Here is a 24,754-nt window from a genome sequence, read left to right as displayed (position 1 = left end):
TACATTTTGTACTGTCCCAGTCCTACTTTATTAATGGAATCCTTGTAACGGGAATACACGTCATTTTCTTTTGATGTTGTTGGCTACCTTGTGTATATAACGTTTGCAACTTGACACTAGGAGGTCTTTCACCAATAAGAAGGGAGCAACCACAACCATCAACAAGATCAAGGGACCGAAGAGGCCAACAATCTTCATAAACTTTAAACTTTTCATTTTGCTTTTGGTTCGTAACGTAATTTATTTTGAAACTTTGGTTTGTAACTAATTTTTTTGCTTTTGGGTTTGTTACTTCATTTATTTTGAAACCTTGGCTTGTAATTAATTTTTTTGCTTTTGGATTTGTAACTTAATTTATTTTTGTTGCATGCATGTGTAGTAGAATAGGCAGATCAAATTGGCTATTGTGAGTAGGGGATATATGCAATGATTTTGGTTTGATTTTATTTCTACAGAATAACTTGATCACTTCATTCATGCTTGGGAACTATAGATATGCAGAGTGGCTGCACACTGCACAGCAGCACAGACAAGTTATTATAGCCCAAAAACTGAAAAGCCCAAAATTATTTCGGGATTCCTGAAAATTTGGTTTAGGATCAGTCTTGAAATTGGGAATTCTGAAAATTTTGGTTTGGGAATCGAGACAACGTTTTTGGTTCAGTATCCCATATCGAACCAGTCCTAGCCGCATAGGACGTTCCTTGGCCCAGTATATAAGACCTTGATTTAAACAAGCCTGGTGTGAATTGATCTACTCGATGTCCCACTAGGCGTGCCACATGGGATGTTCCTCGGCCCCCTTTATTTTCTTAAGCATCGGCTGAGCAGCCGAATGGTTAAGAAATTTTTTTTTTTTTTTTTAGCAAACAAAAATAAAAGTGGCCAAACCATGAGGAGGAGGCCAACGATGCTTTATTACAAGCCGAAATCTTTTTATAAATTTTCACTTTGAGTTTTTCCAAGGCCGAATAGAAGATCATCTTCAAATATGTTCGACTAGACGAAAGATTTTTTTATCATCGGGCGTCGAATGTGTTGAACAATTATTATGCCCCCCCAGGCATAATAATTTCGCTAATTTCGGCTTTTAACTCAAATAACTTAGTCGAACAGGATTTCTCCATATCGGCTTTATCACAATAATCATATCGATTGGCGTGGTTTTTCTGACTAGGCCTATGTCTCCAATGACTATATCAATTGATGTGGTTTTTTCATCTAAAACCGTGTATCGGTCCTGTTCGTCATTGGAACACTCATCTGACGAATCATGTTTTGAGTCGATTTTTGGCTCAGAAACTTGAACTTTTCCTTCTAGGCCACCACACTTTCAGTTTCGACCGAGACAACAGGTGGCCTAGGTATTTCTTCAGCCGTCTTGACAATTTTCCTAGGCAGAAATTTGATTGTGGCCGGAATAGAAAATTGCTCCCATCTTCTATGCCACTTCTCAAACAGTTTTGCTCTCTCCTTGTGGCAATTTTCCAATTGCTTTAGGAGCTCGTACAATCGGCTACGTGGAGCCGAATTGACGTCTTGATATATCATATGAACTTCACAGTTTTAGCACAAGGGTCCTACTAGCGTGCCAAAATGTTGACCCTAAAAACTATCAAGCCTACGTGGCACGCAGACCGAGTAATTAATAAACTAACTACGTCCTTCAATTGTGTGCAGGGAGTGCCAACTCGTCGGCCGAGCTCGACCTAGGAGTAAAATGTGTTGACATCGCGTTGAGTGCACTGTTGACTTCTTGATCTTGCGACTGCGGCAAAGGAAAGAACATGTCTTGGCCTTCGAGTTCTAGAGCCTAAAGACAAGGCTGCTAGTTCTACGAAGTTCAATATCAAATTCGGCTTTCAATGTACCGAATGTAATAACCTGTGACACCTCATTTCACCGAGAAAGCTAATGAGATGACCTCTACCAATAAGGATTCGAAAATCCCTCTCGACCGAGACTTGGATAGATAATCAGTCGGCCTCGACGCAATGTTATTTATCCAAACTGAAGGTGCTCCGTCGACGGTTGATTCTACAGCAACAGTGCTGTTTATCCAAACCGAAGGTGTCACCGATTGCCTTCACAGTGCTGTTTATCCAAACTGAAAATGTGTTGGTGGAAAATCTCAAGGTTGTTGAGAGATTTCGCGTAGAGCGAGAGCTTGCGCAAGGCAGTTTGTGTGTTGAATTGGAGGGGGTCTTAATGTTGTTTGCGACTCTGTATTTATAGTGGCTGTATTTTGCTTAGCACAGCCTGATAACTTTGTAAAGTCCAATCGCCTCTCTAACTTTGTAGAATATCACCTGCTATGTTGATTCTGAACCATTAGATTGTGTGGAACCGCCTTAGCCATCCAATATCCCCCAATTTTCCTTGAAAATATAAAGATATCTTTCCACATGCATGGCCTGACCAAACGAATGCGACTTATTCCAACTAAAACTTCTCTTTTTCCACCATGTCGGTCTAGGTACAACCATACATACATAATAAATTACCTTTAATCGCAATATAATCTGATACTTTAAAGACCACCTTCCATCAAACTTATCATTTGACAGACTTCATGATAAGACAAAAGCATATGCCATCCAACTTTTGCACGGCATCAGTCAAACACCCATTCAATCTCATCTGTACCTCTTTGTTCTCTTATCTGACGAACATTTAATTTGCACGCAAATTGTTGTTTAACCAGATAAGAGTCCCAAAGCTTGAGATATAGTTTGCATCTCATCTATCTTGTATCAAGATAATTCACCATCAAAGGATAATATCATGATTAAAACCATAATATATCCTTCGATAATAATTATCTTAACTATTCTGCTATCCAACGGTTGAGAGCTAGGTTCATCAACGGCCTTGATTGCACGAGCCAATAGTGTAAAATCGGGTTCAAACAGGTTCAAATACAAAAAACAGAATACAACGATGAAAGTTCCGTTTCTGTTCCTAGAAAGGTAATTTCGGCGTCATAGTTACACCAAATACACCCAAAAGAACAAAGAGCTTCCATCTTTACCGGGATTAAACAAAATCGAAGGCTTGAGTTGATCTAATACATAAAAATGCTTATAAATTACGAAATACCACTTGAATTGGAACAACAATATTTATCCGACTTAGCATGCACGAATTAGAAATAGCAAAACAATCGAAAAGATTAGTCCCTCGCCAGGAAGCAGAGTGTCTCTAGCCCTAATTGCCATCTTCCTCCAAAAATCTCCAGCAGCACTCCTGTACAAATTTAGCTCTTTGATGATTTTATCTTGGACATTTGTATCAGGAACCAATCTCTCGATGCAGTCAAATGTACCCGAGACAATATCACCATGGATATCTCCTTCGATACTGTAAATATTTTGGTTAAGGTAGAAGCCTGCAGCATGAAGAGGAGAACGCCACAGCTGTTCCCATCGTTGATCTATGATATTCCAGTATACCATGTACTCCTCCCTCTTAACGACTTCTTTCTTAATTGTTTCTTTTGCTCGATACATTCCAGCATACACGTATCCCATTGCAGGCCTCTTCTCACTACCAACCATTCTCAAAACTCGCAAGAGAGGATCTGTTCGACGAATAATCAAGATGCATGAGGACCAAAATGACTGATTACTAATAAGGTCCAACATCTCCAGTACCCCCGGTTCCTTTGAATATAGGGAGTCCATCCACTCCTGCGAAGTAACCATACCTGTAAGTAGTGTTTTAGATCAACCAGTCTTTTTAATGTTGTAAAGTTTGTAGCGAGGCGAGTGGCGCCTGGTTCTACCATATCATTGCCAAAAGTAGACCTTCTGACCATATTCAACACTGCACTATGATTGTACACAAACTTTGTAATGGATCTTGCTTGTTCAATGACCGTATTTATCCACTCAACATTACCAAAATCTTCGAGTATTAAATCTAAGCACCGAGCTGCACACGGAGTCCAATATAGCGTAGGGAAGAATGAGAAGAAGAGGTTCATACCAATTTGGAGCTGTGTCGTGGCCGCAGTTGGTCGGAAAACGGCCTGCAAGTCTCGGGTTCTCGCGTGAAAACTAGGAAAGCCTTCCCGGAGTTACATCTGAATCCCCACGTCACCACATCAACCATTCGTGGAATAAATGTGATCGTACACAACGAAAGGAAGAAAAAAGAAGGTGTCCCGACGCTTACCTCGTCGACGATGATGGAAGCTCGCTGGAGTTCGTCGGGGTAAGGAAATGAACAATGGCCTCTGCCACTGTGGAGTGCCATGGCCTTGGCCTGGGTTCGAGATCGTGACTGGGAAGGTCTTAAGGTGGTGGTGGTGGCGAAGGAGCTCGCTAGAACGGCGAGTTGTGGTGGTGGTACGGTCTCTGTTTGCAGAGAATGAAATAGAGAAGTAGTTGAGAAAGATTGAGAGTGACAGCCTTACGAGGAGAGAAATGAGAGAACAGAGGGAAACCGGGAGAGAGAGCCGGGGACCAAAAACAGAGGTGGGCCCCACCGGCACACCAAACAAGTGCAAAAAGCAAACATGACAAAAATATCTCTCCTACTTGAAATTACCAATTTACTTTTGCTCCAAAATCTGTAAAATTCGGGACAGATGGTTACATGGATCCTCTAAAATATCATGTTTCCAAACAGAAAATATGAAAAAATAAAATTTGATGAGAATAATCGAGCGTAAATGTAAACGATAATTAACGGTTAAATTTTGATTTATAATTATATAATTATAGTTGCAATTTCGAAATTGAACCCTTCATGAAAGTTGTAAAACTTGTCATTACGAGCTTTTATATATTTTTTTAATATTTTTCACATTTCTACATTAATTAACATATATGTAATACTTGAAAGTCAAATGTCACATCCCGGCCCGGGTGGGACGACTTCCCGGGCCCGCTCCACCACCGTAGCACGATATTGTCCGCTTTGGGCCCCGACCACGCCCTCACGGTTTTGTTTTTTGAAACTCACACGAGAACTTCCCGATGGGTCACCCATCCTGGGAGTGCTCTCGCGCGCTACTCGCTTAACTTCAGAGTTCCCATGGAACCCGAAGCCAGTGAGCTCCCAAAAGGCCTCGTGCTAGGTAGGGATGGGAATATACATTTAAGGATCACCCCTGGGCGATGTGGGATGTCACAATCCACCCCCCTTAGGGGCCCGACGTCCTCGTCGGCACACTTCCGGCCAGAGACTGGCTCTGATACCAAATTGTCACATCCCGGCCCGGGTGGGACGACTTCCCGGGCCCGCTCCACCACCGTAGCACGATATTGTTCGCTTTGGACCCCGTCCACACCCTCACGGTTTTGTTTTTGGAAACTCACACTAGAACTTCCCGATGGGTCACCCATCCTGGGAGTGCTCTCGCGCGCTACTCGCTTAACTTCGGAGTTCCCATGGAACCCGAAGCCAGTGAGCTCCCAAAAGGCCTCATGCTAGGTAGGGATGGGAATATACATTTAAGGATCACCCCTGGGCGATGTGGGATGTCACATCAAATGTTTTTTTATGTTTTGAAGTAATATTTATGTGATAATGTGGTATGTATATACTAATTTAGCATTATATTTTTCATTTGATTATTTGTTGGTTTCAAATATATTTTTTACAACGGATAACGAGTCGGTTATATTACCCGTTAATATTAACAGGACGAGTTCAGGTTGGATCATATTACTTGTTTACTTTAACTGGTATTACATGATATATCTCATTAAGATATCAAATATGATACGAAAATTATATGAACACAAAAAATACGACATGAATGCCAAATCTAACAGCAGGCATGCTCGAAATTCCATATGGAATTGTTCCACCGCAACCAATTGACATCTGAGGCCTCTCTAGAGGGAGCATTCAGAATGGATTTGCAGCAGCCTAGCAGGTACTATTTGTATTCCTGGTACTCATTGTATAGCTACAGGGCTTTGAACAGCAGGAAATTGTCCATTGTTAATATTAAGAGGCTTATTTTTACTTTCTAACCTCAAAATTTTTTCCATTTTGACTTATGAATTATCTCTTCTCTCTGAAACTTATATGACGCCTCATAAAACATATGTGGGACCAAAGACGATGTCACAAGTCCAATAAATTTGATTATAAATCTCTATTATGAGTTAACATTCAACAATTAGAGAATATTAAATTTAAAATAAATTAAAGAGATGAAAAAAAAAATTAAAAAAGAAATTGATTAGCCTGGCGCACTTATATCAAACCCACATAAGAAATTAATAGATTTAAGGCAATGTGGAGCGAATTTTGATTTTATAGAGACGACTTTTAAGTTTCAGGGGGTAAATGGGATCAAAACTGAGTTCAAAAGGGCAAAGTGAAGTGAACTTTGATTTTTAAGGAATAAAGTGGCAATTTTTGAGTTACAAAGAGTAAAGTAAGATTAAAATCAAGTTTCAAAAGATGTAGCTAAAAATAAGTCATATTAAGATATAAATAAATTTGAAAAGAGACGTGCGTCGCGACGCCTCTAATTCATGGTACACTTCTTTGTGTTTTTGTGTGAAAATGATTGTTAAGGTCTTACCTAGGGTTTACTCTACAAAGTACAAAGAGAATTATCACTTCACCAATACCTGAACGGTTTTAAAAAATACAAATCTAATCATTTTGTAAGATAAATGATGTGATTGAAAATGATTGAATTAGTACTTAAATGTTAATTAACATACTTATTTATTATTTATAACACATCATTTAATTTACAAATTTAATTAAAATTTTGATCTCTTGTTACTTTCACATTTTCTGATGTAAAAATTTGATCTGAAGTCTATTAATTTAATTCAAACCATTTTCTAGATTGACGAGGTGAGGTGATAGCTCACCATTGGGTCCTCCATCACAAATTCAATCCAGTCCTCTACTCCAGAGGTAGATTCTCTCGTCACGTAAGCTCTCTCTTTTTTCTTTCTCTTCTACTTGAATGGTTACGATTAAATCATATTAACATTTCATATTAATTTTTTTATAAAAACACTAAAATAAAAAACGAAGTTTGAGAGGAGATAAGAAAAGATGATGAGAGTTCTCTCTTTTTTCTTTCTCATCTACTTGAATGGTTACGATTAAATCATATTAACATTTTATATTAATTTTTTTTATAAAAACACTAAGATAAAAAACGAAGTTTGAGAGGAGATAAGAAAAGATGATGAGAATAAAAGATAAGAGAATCCCACTCCACACGTGCTAACCCAATGACCCGCCGAAAAATAAGAACTGTTGGCCCACCGACTGTTTTATTCCGCAAACCCAATTGAGCCGCCCCCAGGTGCCGTTAAAAATACGTCACGAACAAAACGAAAAACTGTTATTTCTACACATTGGATTGGAAAATGTGGAAATAATCAAGATCTAAAACTCTAAAAGTAAAAAAAAAAAGCATAAAAAATAAAAAATAAAAAATAAAGAATATAAAAATGGAAAGTGTTATTAATGCTTTAAAAATCTCATTCTACATTGTATTTTTTTCTAAATATAGAAAGTTTAAAATATATAATGAGAAATTTGAAATGCCAATAAAAATTCTGATAAAAATTTCCAAGTGCATATGTAAATTTACAATTACTAATTTACTGGGTACGGAGAGAAAACATCACAGGAGCTCACAGCCTCACAGAAGTTGAAGGCATTTAAGTCTTCTGAAGTTTTTTATTATTTTTTCCTTAGAGATTTTGAACAGTTTTATATTTTTAACAAAGATATTATATACCAAAGGAGAAGTGGTTAGGTTAACCTTTACAATTAGTTAACAATAATATAATTTAAATTTATCTCTGAAAAGAATCAAATGTAAGACCTCTCATTTACAAATCAATGGAAATACCATTAGACTGTAGTATTAAGTACTCGACACTGTATCGTACTAATCCAGCTCAGTTAATATATTGAACTCCATTGTCATGTGCTTAATGAGAGATTTTTTAATATAATTAGTACAAAAGTACATTACATGTAATTAATGATGATATATGTATGTTATAAAATTAATAACTTAAAAAATAAAATATTTCACCATTCTTATTAAAATATATGATGTACCATTTATGTTCCTACCGCAGTTAAAAAATTTCTCGTGCTTAATAAAGACTCAGCAAGGACTCGACCTTGACTTCCTATGGCATACCAAATGTTCGTTCTTTACTGGGGTTTCCTCCTCTTCCTCGCAAACCCAGCAAAATCCCAGCTCGACCAAGAGCTCTACTTCAACGACTTCTATGACGTCGCCTACAGCAGCAACTTGAGCTTAAACGGCGTCGCGGCAATCACGTCCAACGGCATGCTCAAGCTCACAGACGACACTCCCAGAGTCCTCGGCCACGCCTTCTACTCTGCCCCAGTCCGATTCAAAAACTCCACCGACGGCAAAGCCTTTTCCTTCTCCACCTCCTTCGTCTTCACTATCGTTCCGGAGTACCCAAAGCTCGGCGGCCACGGCCTTGCCTTCATAATCTCGCCTTCGAAATCGCTCCCGGGATCCCTCCCCAGCCAGTACCTCGGCATCCTCAACGCCACCGTCGTCGGCAACTTCTCCAACCACATCTTTGCCGTCGAATTCGACACAGTCCAAGACTTCGAATTCGGGGACATCAACGACAACCATGTCGGAATCGATATCAACAGCCTGGTTTCCAACAAATCGACCCCAGCCGGGTTTTTCAGCGGTGGAAATTCGACGAAGGAGGACCTCAAGCTCAAGAGTGGGCTGCCGATCCAGGCCTGGGTAGACTACGATTCGGTGAAAAATCAAGTCACTGTCATGCTTTCACCCGATTCAATCAAACCCAAATCCCCGATTTTAACATTCGATGTCGATCTTTCTCCAATTTTGAAAGATTTTATGTACGTTGGGTTCTCTGCTTCGACCGGGTTGCTCGCCAGCTCCCACTACGTCTCCGGTTGGAGCTTTAAGATGAACGGAGAAGCCAAATCTCTGGATTTAGAAGCTCTGCCTAAACTTCCCGGCCCGAAAAAGAAGCATTCATCAGCGTTGATCGTTGGCGTTTCTCTTTCTGTTCTTGTTTTCTTTATCTTGGCCGCCGGATTGGGCTTCTACATTGTTCACAGGATCAAGAACGCCGAGGTGATCGAGCCGTGGGAGCTCGACATTGGGCCTCATAGATTCAGATACAATGAGCTGAAGCAGGCCACCAGAGGGTTCAGGGATAAAGAGGTGATCGGGTTTGGTGGATTTGGTAAAGTTTACAAAGGGACACTGCGGAATTCGGAAACGCAAGTGGCGGTTAAACGAATTTCGCACGAGTCGAGGCAGGGTCTGCAGGAATTCGTGTCGGAAATTGCTACCATTGGCCGTCTCAGGCACAGGAATTTAGTGCAGTTGTTGGGGTGGTGTCGCCGGCGCGGAGATTTGTTGCTTGTGTATGATTTTATGCCTAATGGGAGCTTGGATAAATATTTATTTGAGAACCCAAAAGCAATTTTGAGCTGGGAACAGAGGTTCAAGATTGCTCAAAATGTAGCTTCTGGCTTATTGTATTTGCACGAAGGTTGGGAGCAGACTGTGATTCATAGGGACATAAAAGCAGGAAACGTGCTTTTGGATTCTGAGATGAATGGAAGGCTTGGAGATTTCGGTCTTGCTAAATTGTATGAGCATGGAGCAAACCCTACAACAACTAGGGTTGTTGGGACACTGGGTTACCTCGCTCCGGAGTTGACTCGGACCGGAAAACCGACTCCGAGCTCGGATGTGTTTGCTCTTGGTGCTCTCCTGCTGGAGCTGGTGTGTGGGAGAAGACCCATTGAACAAAAAGCCCTGCCGGAGGAGGTGATATTGGTTGATTGGGTTTGGGAGAAGTGGAAAGCTGGTGCAATTCTTGAAGTTGTGGACCCCAGATTGGGGGATGAGTTTGATGATCTGGAGGCTGTGGTGGTGCTGAAGCTAGGGCTGATGTGCTCAAATAATTCCCCCAAGGCAAGGCCCACAATGAGGCAGGTGGTGAGGTACTTGGAGGGTGAGGCAGCGTTGCCGGACACGGTGGCGTCTCCCGGGGCTTATGATGGGAAGAAGGGTGTTGAGTTCGAGGATTATGTGCATTCTTATCCCACATCATCAGGTTTTGTGAAGGCAAGTGATTGGTCCTGTGATAATGCGGATGTTGATTTCGACGGCTGTTCTGGCTCGCCTCCCTTAGTATCTGGTAGTCGTGGATGTGGTAGTGACAGGTACCCAAGCTAGCGAGGATTCTAGTGTGTAATGGGGGATTTATCCGCCATGTCTCTATCTCTCACATCAAGTCAGAGATAGAGGCAGGGCGGAAAATTCCCAGCTACGCTCAAGTTTTTCCTATGTAGGAGTGACAATCCCCTCTTTTTCCCTTTTGTATTTTGCTTGTTTGTCCTTTCTTTTGTATGTTTATAGTTATATTAGTATTTCTGCGTTGATGTATGTAAATTTGATTTTTGTGACACACCTTGTTGGCTTGCGACTTGTAAATATATTCCGGTAAATGATGTTTCTTTGACCTGCATTTATATCTTCCTTTTTCATCTTTGAAATTCATTGTGTTTATACAAGTTTTCGCATCATTGATTATATCTTACTTGACATCGACAACGACGAGGTTCTGTATTTGATTCTCGTTTGAGGTTCTATGTTAGATTGTAACTTTCAGTGGTATAAAATATATAAATAAATAAAAATAGAAAATAAAAAACATGAGAAGAGCTTGCACGCTTAATGTCATGAAACATTAGAACATATAAAACCAATACAAATTCATCTCCTTATTTCTAAATACTTTTACATAACATCATCTGTGAAATCCAAGTCACTGGATGGGAACATATCAATCTTTCTAACAACATTTAAATTGCTACAAACTATCTGCTCCTTCTAAATAATAAAGAAAGGGATCCTTGGATCATCGTTCTTAGGCTTATAGTTTCTTGCAGGTAACCTGACCACCCACTTGTGTTAGATGTCGAGAGGTCAACAAATGTGATGCTCTAACACACGCAGGAGCGGGTTTGTCTACAGTTGGACTTGATAATTTCTTACACAACTTGTTAACATAACACAAAAATGACATGAAAATAACGGGTTTCAAGTTAACACAATAACTAATAGTCGTTATCAGGGTGCCTGGTAAGAACTCGTTAATGATGGGTTTACACGCAAGTAACTCATGGATAACCCATTTCGATCCGTTAAAAAAATTATTTTGATGATTTTAAAGTTAAGGTACTAAAAAAAAAAACTTACTATGAAATACAATAGCATAGAAGTTTTTATCATTTATAGTCAAAACTAGAAAGTTTTGGCCGCACGTTGTTGCGGGATTAGAAATTATGTGAAAAATTATGTTTCAAAGGTATAAACACATCAACATATATCACATCTAATTAAATTATTGCAACAACATATTGACATGCTTAATATGGAAATTCATAAACTATTTGACAATACAAAACCAAGCAATCGCTAAACATGAGAAATGGATCTTAGAAAGTATAAATCCTACCTCATATATATTAACACAATTAACAAATTCTCAGTGCATGATCACAAAAAGGTATAGAAAAGTAATTCAATTTCTAAATTACAAAAAATGGAAAAGATAAAAAAATGGTCTAAGTTCTCAGTTCTCATCATATCAAAAATTATGATATCGTTTTAACATGAACTTGGGTTGATTTCGGTTACCACCATTAATAAAGCTTGTGATTTCAACCTGTGCAAGCAAACGACTGAATTAGATGCAAGTCGACTTCGATTTAAGCAAATCAAAAAAGAAATGACGATCAAACTAACCTCTCTTCTTCCAATATGTAAAAGCTATCCTTGTTTTGCCTTTGTGAACAGTGCCCTTTTCACTCTCTACACACAAAAAGAATGAACTCAAAATGCTCAGCAACATTATAAAACTTAATAAATTATACGTATAAAATACTATATATGTATTTGGACATAACGTATAAAAATTTACTAACAGAATCAATTTCATATCCCGACTCGGGCGGGACTACTTCCCGGGCCCGACTCCACCGTAGCACGATATTGTCCGCTTTGAACCCTCAGCACACTCTCACGGTTTTGTTTCTGGAAACTCACACGAGAACTTCCCAGTGGGTTACCCATCATGGGAGTGCTCTCGCACGCTACTCGCTTTACTTCGGAGTTCCAACGGAACCCGAAGCTAGTGAGCTCCCAAAAAGTCTCATGCTAGGTAGGGATGAGAATATACATTTAAGGATCACTCCCCTGAACGATGTAGGATGTCACAATCCACCCCCCTTAGGGGCCCGATGTCCTCGTCGGCACACCACTGCCAGGGTTAGGCTCTGATACCAATTTGTCACATCCCGGCCCAGGACAGATCACTTCTCGGGCCCGACTTCACCGTAGCACGATATTGTCTGCTTTGGGCTTACCATTCCCTCACGGTTTTATTTTTGGGAACTCACACGAGAACTTCCCAGTGGGTCACCCATCATAGAAGTGCTCTCGCGCGCTACTCGCTTAACTTCGAAGTTCCAACAGAACCTGAAGCCAGTGAGCTCCCAAAAAGCCTTGTGCTAGGTAAGGATGGAAATATACATTTAATGATTACTCCCCTGAACGATGTAGGATGTCACAATCAAGCTTAAATTTAACAAAAGAAGTAATTATGAATTGAAATCAAATGATATTATAGTTGTTAAAAAAAATTACCTGACCAATTTTTACAAATAGCATCATAAATTGTTAAAAAAATAAGAAAAATCTAAATACTCAAACATGTAATTCAATTAAGAGAGGTGCATATTCCTAACCTTGCACAGTTAAAATTGCATTTTGTTTGAGGGGGAGAAAAATGATCAGATAAAAAAGGGAAATTTGCAAAGAAAACTCATTTCGAAATTCAAATATACAGTTCTAAACACAGAATATTCAAATCACAAAATTATCAACCCCAAATCGGCCGGAAAACTCACCAGGGATCGCAGCTTTTTCTGGACTTAAAATTTTCTTCGAATTGGGACCAGTTTTTTTTTTTTTTTTTTTTTTTTTTTTTTTCTGATTTGAATTTCTGGGTTGTCTCCCAATCTCAAAAGTATTTTGAACCAACCAGAAAAACCAATCGAAGTGTACAAAAACTGAATAAAAAGCTTGAGTAAGGCAGTAGTACATAATTAAGGAAGCATGATTGCCATAAGAGATATTCAACAAAAGTAGTGTGATCGTAAACTTTACAGAAGTATCTCAACATGTAGCATCTGCATACCTTCGCTTTCTTCAGACTCCTTTCCTTAAATTCATTTTAATTTTCATCAAATTCACGAACCTATGCAAGCCAAACAGTGTTGTTGGTGCTTTAAGAGAGAGAGAGACAGAGAAGGTAATGTTTCCGAGAGGAAAGACGAAATGGAAGCAAAAGTGGAGTTTGTTTTGAAGCAGACCCAATTCAGCTAACCTTCACGATGATCGACAGGTGGACAGCGGGGGTAAACACGTAATTTCATTGTGCTGACTACAAAAAAAACAATGGGCCACGGTGATCAAAAGAGGGGCATTTCGGTCAAATCACTGTTAATAAACAGTGTTCATCAACTGAATTTTAGTATATATAATTTAACCCCTAAATTCATAAATGTCAGTTTTTACATTATCTTTCAAATATAGCCAAAAATCTAATCAAATTGACATAAATACCCTCAAAATTAAAGCTCATGTTATTTGAGATTGTCACCCTAAAATTCCATTATCTCAACCAGCCATTCCCCTAGATTTTTCTTTAAACTTTCCACTAGCATATTCACACGGTATTTCGGTGTTAACTAGTGAGTCTGGAGCATCATTTGCTAACAGAATAGCTCCCCAACCTATTCCCAAGTCATCTGTTTGAATTATTAAGTAATCATTGTCTAATAGTAAGGAAAGATCTGGTATGTTTTTTATTTTTTTTCTTTGATTCTTTTGACGAGGGCAATCTCTTCATGATTGAATTTGATATTTCATGTATTACCAATTTTTTTTTTTATAAGCTACTAATGTGACAATCCGTCCTTACTTTTACAATTTTATTAATTTTAAATAGGCAAATTGACAACCATGCTCTAGAGATGAGATTGTTGACTTTCATTGACCATCAGTTCATGACTTGTACAAGCTACTATTTTATTGTAGTCTCGAAGTACTCGACAATAGGAATGCGTAGGCGTAAGCCAAATCGAAATCGGAATTGCGATGAAGATTTTAAGAAACTACAAATCTGAAAAGTATTTTTGCAAAAAATACCTATTTATTATTTTATATATTTCTCATAATTATTATATTATTATTTTGAGATTATTTTGTTATTAAATTATTATTTTAATATTATTTGAGAGTTGTTTTAAATATTTTATTAATTTATATTGACCTGTGGGGCCCACACCTCATTTCTTTACCCCTCCCGTGTCACCCTATCTCTCGGGACACCGTCTCTCTTTTTCGACACATCACATGTCCTTATATAAATGGTGGGTTATATGTGTTAAAAGGTTAATAATTTAAAAATTAAAATTTTTCATCATTGACATAAAAACACGTAGTGTACCATCTGTATTTCCGTTACAATTAAAGATTTCTCCTCTTTTTAAAATCTCACTTATCCTACTCCTCCTCTAGATAACTGCCGCCTTACCTTTCCTCTCCTACTCCATCTCTCCCTCTCCCGTGAGACCTCCTTCTTTTCTTCCTCAGTGAAATCCAGCGACGCCTGGAACCACTGCAACTCGCACCTCGCCTGCGAGCCACGTCACCATCACCCCCATCTAGTCTCATCTCTCTATTTCCGAGCCTAGGACCCAAACTCGAACAACTTCCAGACCTCGCACCGGAGACCAAATGAAATGGAGAACTCCGGCGAAGGTGAGCCTCGAAACTAACCTAAACCTTCTTGGACAACGTTTTAGAGTAGATTAGGGTAATTCTGAGATGTTTTGGTGATGCTTTGACACAGGAACCAAGACGAGGGAAAGTTGCCTAGTTTCCTACGAGAAACCCGGCGACTTCGTGCCGTTTTCCGGCCAATCCCGGCCATGGACAATCCCCTATTGGTATATTTCTTTTCCTCTCCTTTCGAGCTTCAAATTGGTATATTACACTGTTTGTTTTAGTTGAGTTTCTAAGCTAGGTGAAGCCTGGAAAATTTCCCGGCCCATTGTCCCCAGACTCCGGCGGTCGGCCGGAGAAGAAAAGAGAAAAAAATGAAAAAAAAAAAAGGGGGGGGCCCTTAAGCCCAAAAAGCCCGCCCCATATTCTTTTGGTCCAAACCTTAGGCCAACTGGCCCAAAGCCTTGGGCCGTTACCTGACCTAGTCCAATTCTAAAATGGGCCTAAAATATTTTAGAATATTCTTGGTGTTGACGTTTTTCCGATTTTCTCGGAAAACCCTCCTAGGTTAATTTCGATGTCCCAAGTGCGTTTTTTACATCCATTTAGTGAAATTATACAGTTTTAACGTAGTTGACCATCAGGGCATCTTGGTTGACTTTTTACAAAATTTGCCGGGTACCCTCCTTAACGTATTTCGATGCCCTGATTTCAAATCCACCATCCGTTTTTCGAAATTTGACCATTTTAAGATAGTTCCTTTATTAGCCGTACTTTGTACGAAAATGCGTAATTACATCAATACGTTATATTTACCTAAATGGTTTCGTTTCTAGGTGAAACGCTTCTCAAAGACTCTCGATGCTACAAGGCGGGTTCGACTCAACAACATGATCTATGAGTGGGTCTTTTCTTTGATATATATATATTGCTTAGTTTTCATATATACAATTAATAGTAAATTCTCTACATGATTGCCATGATTAAACTTAGGTTTATAAGAAATGCCTTATTGTTGGGAAATAATGAAATAATCCTACGGGATGCACATGTAAGATTACTATAAGAGGATGCCTTAATTATATTTATGGTCATGAATAGTATGATATTGACTAGAATTGTTGAATGGTTGTGGCATGATTATAATTATGTTATTTGCTCATCATTTGCTACACCGGTGTTGGTACTTGCCCAAGCCAGGGCCAGTCTTTCACGTGGATGTGCACATCGCACTGTATGCTCACTTTGGATCCATTGTAGGTGCCAATCCTATCATACAAGTTGCAATAGGTAACTTTGACTCATATGTACCGCGCATAACGCCAGTCTTCACGTAATTATAGTACTAGAGCGTATATCATTGTTACGCCCAGTCTCATGAGTTCATGCAGAGGTATCGATGACGTGGTTATGTATTCGATTCTCATTCGAGATTGTGTTAGATTGTCACTTCCCACAATTTCAGTGATATATAAAAGTATATAAATAAATAAGAGAACTGTTATTAGCACTCCAAAAATCTTATTCTACACTCCTTACAAGTGTATTTTTCTTTCTAATTATAGAAAGTTTGGAGTGTCAAATGAGATTTTAGGAGTGCTAATAACAATTCCCATAAATAAAAAGGAAAATGAAAATGGCTTGAAAACTTTGAGTTTTAATGATAAGGACAAAATAAAGAGTAAAGTGAATAGTACTAGGATTGACTTTTTAGTATAAAATTGTGGTTTTTCGTTAGAGTGAACAGTATCGTGGGTTTTTCGTTAAAACTCTCTAAATAAAATAAAACACAAAAAATATGAGAAGAAGCTTGCACACTTAATTTCATGAAATATTAGAACATATAAAACCAGTCTAATACCAATTAAATATTTACCCAAGATAAAAGTAAACAAATTCATCTTTTTATTTCTGAATACTTTTACATTTCATCATCTGTGAAAACCAGGTCACCGGACGGGAACATATCAATCTTTCTAACAAGATTTAAATTGCTACAAACTATCTGCTGCTTCTTCTAATTAATAAAGAAAGGGATCCTTGGACCATCATTCTTTGGATTATAATTTCTTGAAGGTAACCTGACCACCCGCCTTTTTGTCAGGTGTCGAGAGCTCAACAAATGTGATACTCTAACGGGCGCAGCAGCGGGTTGTCTACAACAGGCTTGCTCGAAATTCCATATTGAATCATTTCACCGCAACCGATTGACATCTGAGGCACTAGAGGGAGCGTTCCAAATGGATTTGTAGCGGGTACTAGTTGTAATGGTTGTACAGCTGCAGGGCTTTGAGTAGCAGGAAACTGTCCATAGTTATTCTGAATTGGCAGAGATGAGAAAGGCACGGAAACAGAAGGCGAAGCTGCTTCATTAAAACCCATTTGGCTGCTTGTACTGTCATCTGGCACTGTCGGTGCAGCTGAAGGAGCAGTGGGATTGAATTTGAAAGTTGTACTAGTGGAAGCCGGATCAAAGCTTGACGGATTAGAGATCAATGGAGGTAGATTGAATGTGGAAGTTGCATATGTAGAAGCCGGAGCAAAGCTTGACAGATTAGAGATCGATGGAGATGAGGTTTGTCTAAAAACTGAAGAAGTGCCCTTATCTCCCAATTGATGATAATACTCCCAACGGATTTGCTCGTGACTTTTTTCTTCATATCCTGGCATTGCTGATATCGACAACACTTTTTCAGAAACCTCCCAGCGGATTTCTTCGTGACTTTTTTCCTTATATGCTGGCATTGCTGATATTGACACCAATTTCCCGCCACCATTAGATTCACGAGTTGCAACATATGGCACAGCCACCATACTGCTCCCGCATTGTTGGTCCATAAATGCAGCTGTGCTCCTAAATATTGTTGATTGAGCTCCAGTTGAAGTCCCACTCCTTGTTAACGAGCCAAATACACCAGTTGAAGTTCCACTCCTTGTTTGCGAGCCAAATACACCGGTTGACGTTCTACCGCTTGTTTGCGGGCCAAATACACCGGTTGAAGTTCCTTTGAAGATAGAACTCCCAGTTTGCCAGCCCATTGCTGTTTGCATGCCAAATCCACCAGTTGAAGTTCCTCCAAACTGAGAACTCCCTGTTTGCGAACCAAATACACCAGTTGGAGTTCCTCCAAATATGGACCTCCCTGTTTGGCCGCCAATTGCAGTTTGCATGCCCAATACACCAGTTGAGGTCCTTCCAAACACAGAACTCCCCGTTTGCGTGCCAAATACACCAGTAGAAGTTCCTCCAAATTGCGAGCCAAAACCAAAAGGCATGGGAGCAAAACGATTGTTACTTGCGCTGCAAGTCTGCCCAAATTCCGACAAGGACCCAAACGGGCTGCTAGATGACTGCCCAAAAGGACTAGAAGAAGAACCCAACATCTTTTTCACGATAAGGAGGAAGTAACCGGCGTAGTTGGTGGAGGTTCTGAGTGAGTTTTAAGATGGAGAAAAAAGAGAGGGGCTCGTTCGTTGTTGTTGCAACGATGTCACAATCGGGACAAGGCAATAGGCATTTATACGAGTGGGGAGGCGCGTCGCGTACAAGTAAGCAGGGAGGCGCGTAGCGTTATAAGTGAAAAGTAAACTGGTGTCTTTCTCGTCGTAGGCCGCCGATACTGACTGAGTGGGTTATTGTAGCGTAAAGTAAGATTGTAATGTGAATAATGAAGGGCAGTAAAGTTATATTTTTTTTTTTTCAATTAAAATCTTTGCAATGAAATTTTAATTTATAGTCCTTCAACTTTAACTTAATCTAATTGAAGCAGTTATGATCTTTTTCGTTAACTCTATCAGAACTTTCATTAAAACGAGTAACGTTGGAAGAATCATTTCTCCAATTGAGTTAAGTTGAGGGACTATTTTGTAAATATTTTTATTTAGTTTCTCATTTTGCACTTTGATTTAGTCTCACATACTTAGCAAGTGACTTATTTTGATAGAAATTTTAACGAAGTTGGAGAAAATCCATAACTGCACATTTTAATAAGTTAAGGACTAATGATCATGGATTTTTAGTTGAGATCATAAGACAGCTACAATATTCAATATTTTCATGTTGAAAAAGACGTCGTATTTTTCAAAAATTCTATAATGCACGCTGAACATAGCTAAATAATTTTGACAATATCGTTGATGTATGACAACCATTCTGATTAGGATTTATTTATCCTATTAGCAAAACAATTAGATTAATGAATCTAAAAAATTAAATTGTTGCAGTATTTATTATGCCATATGTGTCACCGGGTGTATACGCCTCTCACTGCCTCTCCCCTCGTGTGAAGTTTTAGAATTCGTCATCGAACTAAAAATCCCCATCGACATGTGACATGCACATGAGCTTCAAAGTTGAAATAAGCCATCGAACTCTTTCTTTTAAAGCCGCGATCCGCCCTTTGCCGTAAGGGAATCCAAGGGGATGAGAGGAGAGATAATCCAAGTCGTCATTGCATTCAATAACTCTAATTAACGAATTTTAAATTCGAGGACGGATTCTAAACTAATGTCCAAGTTCAGAAACCAAGTATATTTTACTCTAATTTTTAAATTTACCCAAGATTAGAGTAAACAATTTCATCTCTCTATTTCCTCATACTTTTACATTTCATCTGTGATTAACAAGTCACTGGATGAGGACTAAAATGGAAAATTACATCTTTCTCACAACATTTTAATTGCTACAAACTATCTGCTTCTAATTATCACCTACAATGCACTGCTCTCCAAATTGAAAACTACCTTTGTGGACATCTACTTCACTACATCTTCCTCTGCTCGGTTGCAAAGAACAAGGCGATGATTCGTAGCCACAGGTCCTTGATATCGATAACTGACTCGTGGATAAGGCTCTAACGATTTTCTACGTTGTCTTCAACATTTTCCTCTTCACCGTCTTTCGCTCTACTAAAGATCTCATAATCGTCAAATCCTGCATATATCGACCAAGGTTAATCAGTGTACATTGTGATTAAGAACAAAGCTCAATTTGGTTTTTAGCATGTATCCACATCCGAGTAGAAAATTACCAGAGCCCAAGTCATCGGCTTCATCATTTGACGGCCCTAGAAGCATTGTGCTTACAGAGTTTGAATCGAGTTCCATCCAGTCGGAACTCCCATTGTCATCTAAGCACATGTCCTTCCCGGTAACCCAGTCTTCGGTCATGCTAATGTTTTCAAATGATATGGGATCCATAACATCTTGTCCGATGTTCTTACCAACCCTGTGCGAAAACAAAAATTGTTATTAGCAAAAGGAAAGGAATTTCTCCCCATTATATTTAAACAGCCATTCCTAATTCCATACAGTATTGCTTTGTGCTTACATTTGTTTCAGTCGCAAGTTATAATGAACAAAGATGAGGTCACTGACACGTTGACGCTCAAGGCAGTTCCTTGTGTTGTGTGCTTTCCCAAAAGGAATTTCATTTCGCCTGCAGCCAATCGAACTGCAAGTTTGACTGAGAATTCGGATTGCCAAGCGTGTCAAATTTGGGCAACCTCCTCCATATGTTGACCACCATTCAGCTAAGAGAAGTACATTGTGGATAAAATTAGCTAAGTGTGAGAAAGAGGTTCAAATACAAAAAACAGAACACAACGATGAAAAGTTCAGTTTCTGTTCCTAGAAAGGTAACTTCGGCATCATAGTTACACCAAATACACCCAAAAGATCAAAGAGCTTCCATCTTTACCAGGATTCAACAAAATCAAAGGCTTGAGTTGATCTAATACATAAAAATGCTTATAAATTACTAAATACCACTTGAATTGGAACATAAACATTTATCTGACTTAGCATGCATGAATGCATATCGAATGGCTTATTCGCATGTGCTAGTACTTATGGCATTGCTAGCTAATTCATGACACAGAAGTTAGAAATAACAAAGCAATCGAAAAGATTAGTCCCTCACCAGGAAGCAGAGTGTCTCTAGCCCTAATTGCCATCTTCCTCCGAAAATCTCCAGCAGCACTCTTGTACAAATTTAGCTCTTTGATGATTTTATCTTGGACATTTGTATCAGGAACCAATCTCTCGATGCAATCAAATGTACCCGAGACAATATAACTATGCATATCTCCTTCGATACTGTAAAATATTTTGGGGTTAAGGTAGAAGCCTGCAGCATGAATAGGAGAATGCCACAGCTGTTCCCATCGTTGATCTATGATATTCCAGTATACCATGTACTCCTCCCTCTTAACGAGTTCTTTCTTAATTGTTTCTTTTGCCCGATACATTCCAGCATACACGTATCCCATTGCAGGCCTCTTCTCACTACCAACCATTCTCAAAACTCGCAAGAGAGGATCTGTCAGACGAACAATCAACATGCATGAGGACCAAAATGACTGATTACTAATAATGTCCAACATCTCCAGTCCCCCCGGTTCCTTTGAATATAGGGAGTCCATCAACTCCTGGGAAGTAGCCATAACCTGTAAGCAGTGTTTTAGATCAACCAGTCGTTTTAATGTTGTAAAGTTTGTAGCAGAACGAGTGGCGCCTGGTTCTACTATATCATTGCCAAAAGTAGACCTTCTGACCATATTCAACACTGCACTATAATTGTACACAAACTTTGTAATGGATCTTGCTTGTTCAATGACCGTATTTATCCACTCAATATTACCAAAATCTTCGAGTATTAAATCTAAGCTCCGAGCTGCACATGGAGTCCAATATAGTGTAGGGAAAGTATCAGTCAACCTTCTCCCCGCAGCCATATATTGCTCTTCACTACAAGTAATCACTTGCAGCACATCTTTTACTCCAACTTCCTCTACCACTCTCCTAAGCAATTCGTAAAGCGCATCCGGGGAATTTATAATGTCTGATGCATCAACAGATTCCCAAAAAACTGTTCCTTCAGGACAGTACACCAAAAAACTTAGCAAAACCTTACCTGACTCTGTGTTCCACTGATCGACCAAGACTGAACAACCCGTTCTTCCCCACGTTTCCCTATGTTTATCAATACTGTTCCTCACTTCTTCAACCGAATTCTTCAATATCCAACTACGAATATCATGGTATGTAGGAGGCACAACCCCTGAACCACCCGAAGCAATTGCATCAATCATCGGTTGGAAATACGCAGAGTTCACTGCATGTGGAGGCGCCCCAATATCATACAAAAACCTTCCAATTGCCTCGTGAACAAAATTGTTCACCTTTGGAGAACCTAAAGCAGCACTATTACTAACAACAAGAGCACTATCTCCTGCATAAGAACTTTTGCCTCTCCCCCTTTTCCTTCTCCCCAAACTCATCCCACTTGTCATTCCTTCTTGATTCTCCAACAACCCCGAATTGTGCTCAAGTGCCTCGGGAACTCCAATCAACTGACCCCCATTACTTACATCACTCTGAACAGCAATCGGTTCTGCCTCACCATGAGGTGAGGGATTAATGTTAGTAATCTCCTCATCAAGCTTCTGCCTATTCCTCTTCTTCAGCACAACCCCATCTAAACTCTGCTGCATTTGAGCCCGAACATCAGGCGGAACTCTCAGACAAGTTGACGCATTACCTTTCTGACCGGCAAGGTGTTCCTTAATCCTATGAATCCCACCACCCTTAAACAATTTGTTACAATATATGCACTTCAGCTGAACCCTCTCCCCAATCTTAAACATTTGACAGTGTTTCCATGCCGGGTCGTGTTTTTGTGACGTTATCGGCACGGGCTCCATTACCAGACCAGAAGCCATGACCAAAACCTCAGAGAATTAACTAGTTTTTGCAAAAAGGCCAAACCCCATTACAACAAAGACATGAACTTTCTTCTTTAATTCGAATTAAACCTAGTAATTAACAGAAACCCAGTAAACCCAGCATCCAAATTGTTCAAATAATCCACTAAATTTAATTAATTGAATTAAAATTAAGAGTGAGAGAGGAGGAGGAGGAGAGAGAAAGAGAGCTTACATGTTTCTCGTTTGAATGCTTTCTGATAACAGAGAGGAAGGGAAACAGAACCGAGTTAGGGTGGTTAGAAGGAGATTATAAAACCGTGGGCGACGCGACCGGATGGACCGGTTAGGGTTGGGTTCAACCGGTTATTTTGTCCATTATTTAGTTTTTTGGTTTTTTTTAACCGAGTGGCCCGCTCAGGTTTAGTTGAGGCGGTTTTAGATAACGAGAAACCGAACCTTCCTGTTGTCTGGCTGACGAGCCGTGATTGTACTTGAAACTCGAGTCGGCCGCCGCCCGGAAAATGAGTGAACCGGAGATTCATGGTAGTTAAACTAACAGAATTAAGGCATGTTTATTTACGTTAAGAGTTTCGGAATTATTCTGATATGAACTTCTTTGCATTTATTAAAACACGGGTGTTGAAATTATTTCAGTTAATAACTTCCTAAGTATTTACGAAAACGTATGGAATTAAAAAAAAAATAGTGGATTCCACATTATCATTAATAATCTAGTTCTTCAAATTAATTTGTTAATCCCTTATCAATTATCTTGTTTCGCTTTTCAATTCATGATTTTCACATTTTAAGCAAGTAAAATGCCGAAGCTCATCTAGTTACGAAGTCTTATCTGTTTCATACCATGTACTTGCTACATGTGACAAAAAAGAAAATGATTTTGCACTCATGTTTTTTTATCATGTAGTTTTTTTTTTTGTTGCAATTTTAGGATTAAACAAATCAAAGAATTAATGAATACAAACAAAGAAAGCAGAAAGCGAAACTTTTGACTGTAAAAAGTCACTATCAAAAATGAATTCACTTGTTTCATGTAATTTTTTTCTCAAAACCTTCCTGGGACATATTCATATACATTTTCCCAAAAATCATCTCAAACAAAACCTAGAGTAATCAATATTGGTTTCAAGTGTGCTTTCTTGTGCTGTCAAATTCTCTTCCACCTTTTTCACTTAGGCAATCCTCTTTTTCTATAGACAACGTTCATGAGAGGCTCATAGATCCAATCCACATGAATAAAACTAAACTGCTTTAATTTAAGTGAAAAATTGCAGACGCAATGTCCTAACCAACTGGTCTAACCTATGCAATTTGCAAACCGCCATTACATGTGCAGTTGTTCTTAAAGCTACCACTCCCTTCCATGATGGCGAGGACGAAGGAAACCCCCTTTTCACTTTTCCACACTATGTAAATAGAAGAGCCTCCCAGTTACCAACTCACATCTCCATTACTCATGAACAAATGCCAATCTCACATCAAATCTTCTTCCTCCTCTCCTTTCTCATTTCCCTCTCCTTCACAGGTAATCAAGTACTCTCTCCTTTTTTACTCGAAAAATTTTGGTTACATCGGAGAGAATCGAACGCTGAACATTCCTTATTTGTTGGTTTCTATAAAACTTAGGTTGACAAATAGCATTGTTGTTTGCGGATGGGACTCAACTCATCGTAGTGAACAACTGCAAGGAACGCGGCTTCCACCTCTCGAGCGGTGAGCAACAAGTCCTTAACATCCCCGAAAACTGGTCGGGCAGGCTATAGGGGGGAGGCAAGGCTGCTGCTTTGATGAAAAAACTGGCAAAGGCATATGCCAAACAGGTGATTGCGCCGGCCTCTTACAATGCTGGGGACTCGGCGGAGTCCCTCCAGCCACACCCTTTGAAATGATGCTGCATCTTTTTAAGGCTATTTGTCCTAGAGCTTATAGTTATGCCTTTGATGATTATACAGGGCTTAAGATTTGTACGGCTCCTAGGTATGTCATAACGTTTTGCCCTCCTAAATATGGTTGATTTGAGCAGACCAAACTCTAGGGCAAAATTCTGGGTAGGTTTGGTGGGTTTTTCTTGTATTGTTGGCAATTTGGCACTAATTGTCTGTGCTATGTATTACTTTGCTGCTTTGGTATCATGGTTGCAGTTATATCATTTGGTTAACTAGAATCCATTGCGGCTATGGAACAGACG

General features: G+C 39.2%; 4 protein-coding genes and 1 long non-coding RNA gene across 6 annotated transcripts; 1 reads left to right on the top strand and 4 right to left on the bottom strand.

The window, feature by feature from the left end:
• Positions 1–2,889: 2,889 nt before the first annotated feature.
• LOC125480246 lies at positions 2,890–4,294 on the bottom strand. Its single transcript, XM_048590845.1, has 3 exons — positions 4,177–4,294; positions 3,988–4,084; positions 2,890–3,689 (listed from the first exon to the last, which is right to left on the bottom strand). The coding sequence occupies exon 3, from the start codon at positions 3,681–3,683 to the stop codon at positions 3,132–3,134; it is 552 nt and encodes a 183-aa protein (XP_048446802.1). The 5' UTR covers positions 3,684–3,689; positions 3,988–4,084; positions 4,177–4,294; the 3' UTR covers positions 2,890–3,131.
• Positions 4,295–8,076: 3,782 nt separating this feature from the next.
• LOC103937312 (L-type lectin-domain containing receptor kinase S.4-like) lies at positions 8,077–10,240 on the top strand. The gene has a single exon (XM_009347253.3). The coding sequence runs from the start codon at positions 8,141–8,143 to the stop codon at positions 10,220–10,222; it is 2,082 nt and encodes a 693-aa protein (XP_009345528.2). The 5' UTR covers positions 8,077–8,140; the 3' UTR covers positions 10,223–10,240.
• Positions 10,241–11,474: 1,234 nt separating this feature from the next.
• On the bottom strand, positions 11,475–13,410 carry LOC103935680. The gene is made up of 3 exons (XR_001952293.2): positions 13,251–13,410; positions 11,798–11,863; positions 11,475–11,717 (listed from the first exon to the last, which is right to left on the bottom strand). It is a non-coding gene; the product is annotated as an uncharacterized LOC103935680 (long non-coding RNA).
• A 3,314-nt stretch (positions 13,411–16,724) lies between these two features.
• Positions 16,725–18,698, bottom strand: LOC125480238 (nuclear pore complex protein NUP98A-like). The gene has a single exon (XM_048590834.1). The coding sequence runs from the start codon at positions 18,224–18,226 to the stop codon at positions 16,958–16,960; it is 1,269 nt and encodes a 422-aa protein (XP_048446791.1). The 5' UTR covers positions 18,227–18,698; the 3' UTR covers positions 16,725–16,957.
• Positions 18,699–19,358: 660 nt separating this feature from the next.
• On the bottom strand, positions 19,359–22,833 carry LOC103935661. Of its 2 annotated transcripts, XM_009345471.3 has the most exons (5): positions 22,781–22,833; positions 20,763–22,656; positions 20,172–20,373; positions 19,873–20,069; positions 19,359–19,775 (listed from the first exon to the last, which is right to left on the bottom strand). In XM_009345471.3, exons 2-5 carry the CDS (start codon positions 22,561–22,563, stop codon positions 19,696–19,698), a joined length of 2,280 nt encoding a protein of 759 aa, XP_009343746.2. In that variant the 5' UTR covers positions 22,564–22,656; positions 22,781–22,833; the 3' UTR covers positions 19,359–19,695. The 2 variants fall into 2 exon arrangements, with proteins under 2 accessions (XP_009343746.2, XP_009343742.2); XM_009345467.3 differs by having other exon boundaries at positions 20,763–22,828.
• Positions 22,834–24,754: the final 1,921 nt, after the last annotated feature.

This window comes from the organism of the source record quoted next, unplaced genomic scaffold (genome assembly GCF_019419815.1).
Source record: "Pyrus x bretschneideri cultivar Hongxiangsu unplaced genomic scaffold, Pyrus_bretschneideri_v1 Contig32, whole genome shotgun sequence".
NCBI lineage: Eukaryota > Viridiplantae > Streptophyta > Magnoliopsida > Rosales > Rosaceae > Pyrus > Pyrus x bretschneideri.
The sequence above is the reverse complement of the archived record's forward strand: the minus strand, read 5'-3'. Positions and strand labels throughout refer to the sequence as shown.

Coding starts and splice junctions, on each gene's coding strand:
- LOC125480246 (XM_048590845.1), bottom strand. CDS start 3,683: ATGGACTCCCTATATTCAAAGGAACCGGGGGTACTGGAGATGTTGGAC.
- LOC103937312 (XM_009347253.3), top strand. CDS start 8,141: ATGGCATACCAAATGTTCGTTCTTTACTGGGGTTTCCTCCTCTTCCTC.
- LOC125480238 (XM_048590834.1), bottom strand. CDS start 18,226: ATGTTGGGTTCTTCTTCTAGTCCTTTTGGGCAGTCATCTAGCAGCCCG.
- LOC103935661 (XM_009345471.3), bottom strand. CDS start 22,563: ATGGCTTCTGGTCTGGTAATGGAGCCCGTGCCGATAACGTCACAAAAA. Junction 20,374..20,762: donor TAGAGACACTCTGCTTCCTG/GTGAGGGACTAA, acceptor TACTTCTCTTAG/CTGAATGGTGGTCAACATAT. Junction 19,776..19,872: donor AGCCGATGACTTGGGCTCTG/GTAATTTTCTAC, acceptor CGATATATGCAG/GATTTGACGATTATGAGATC.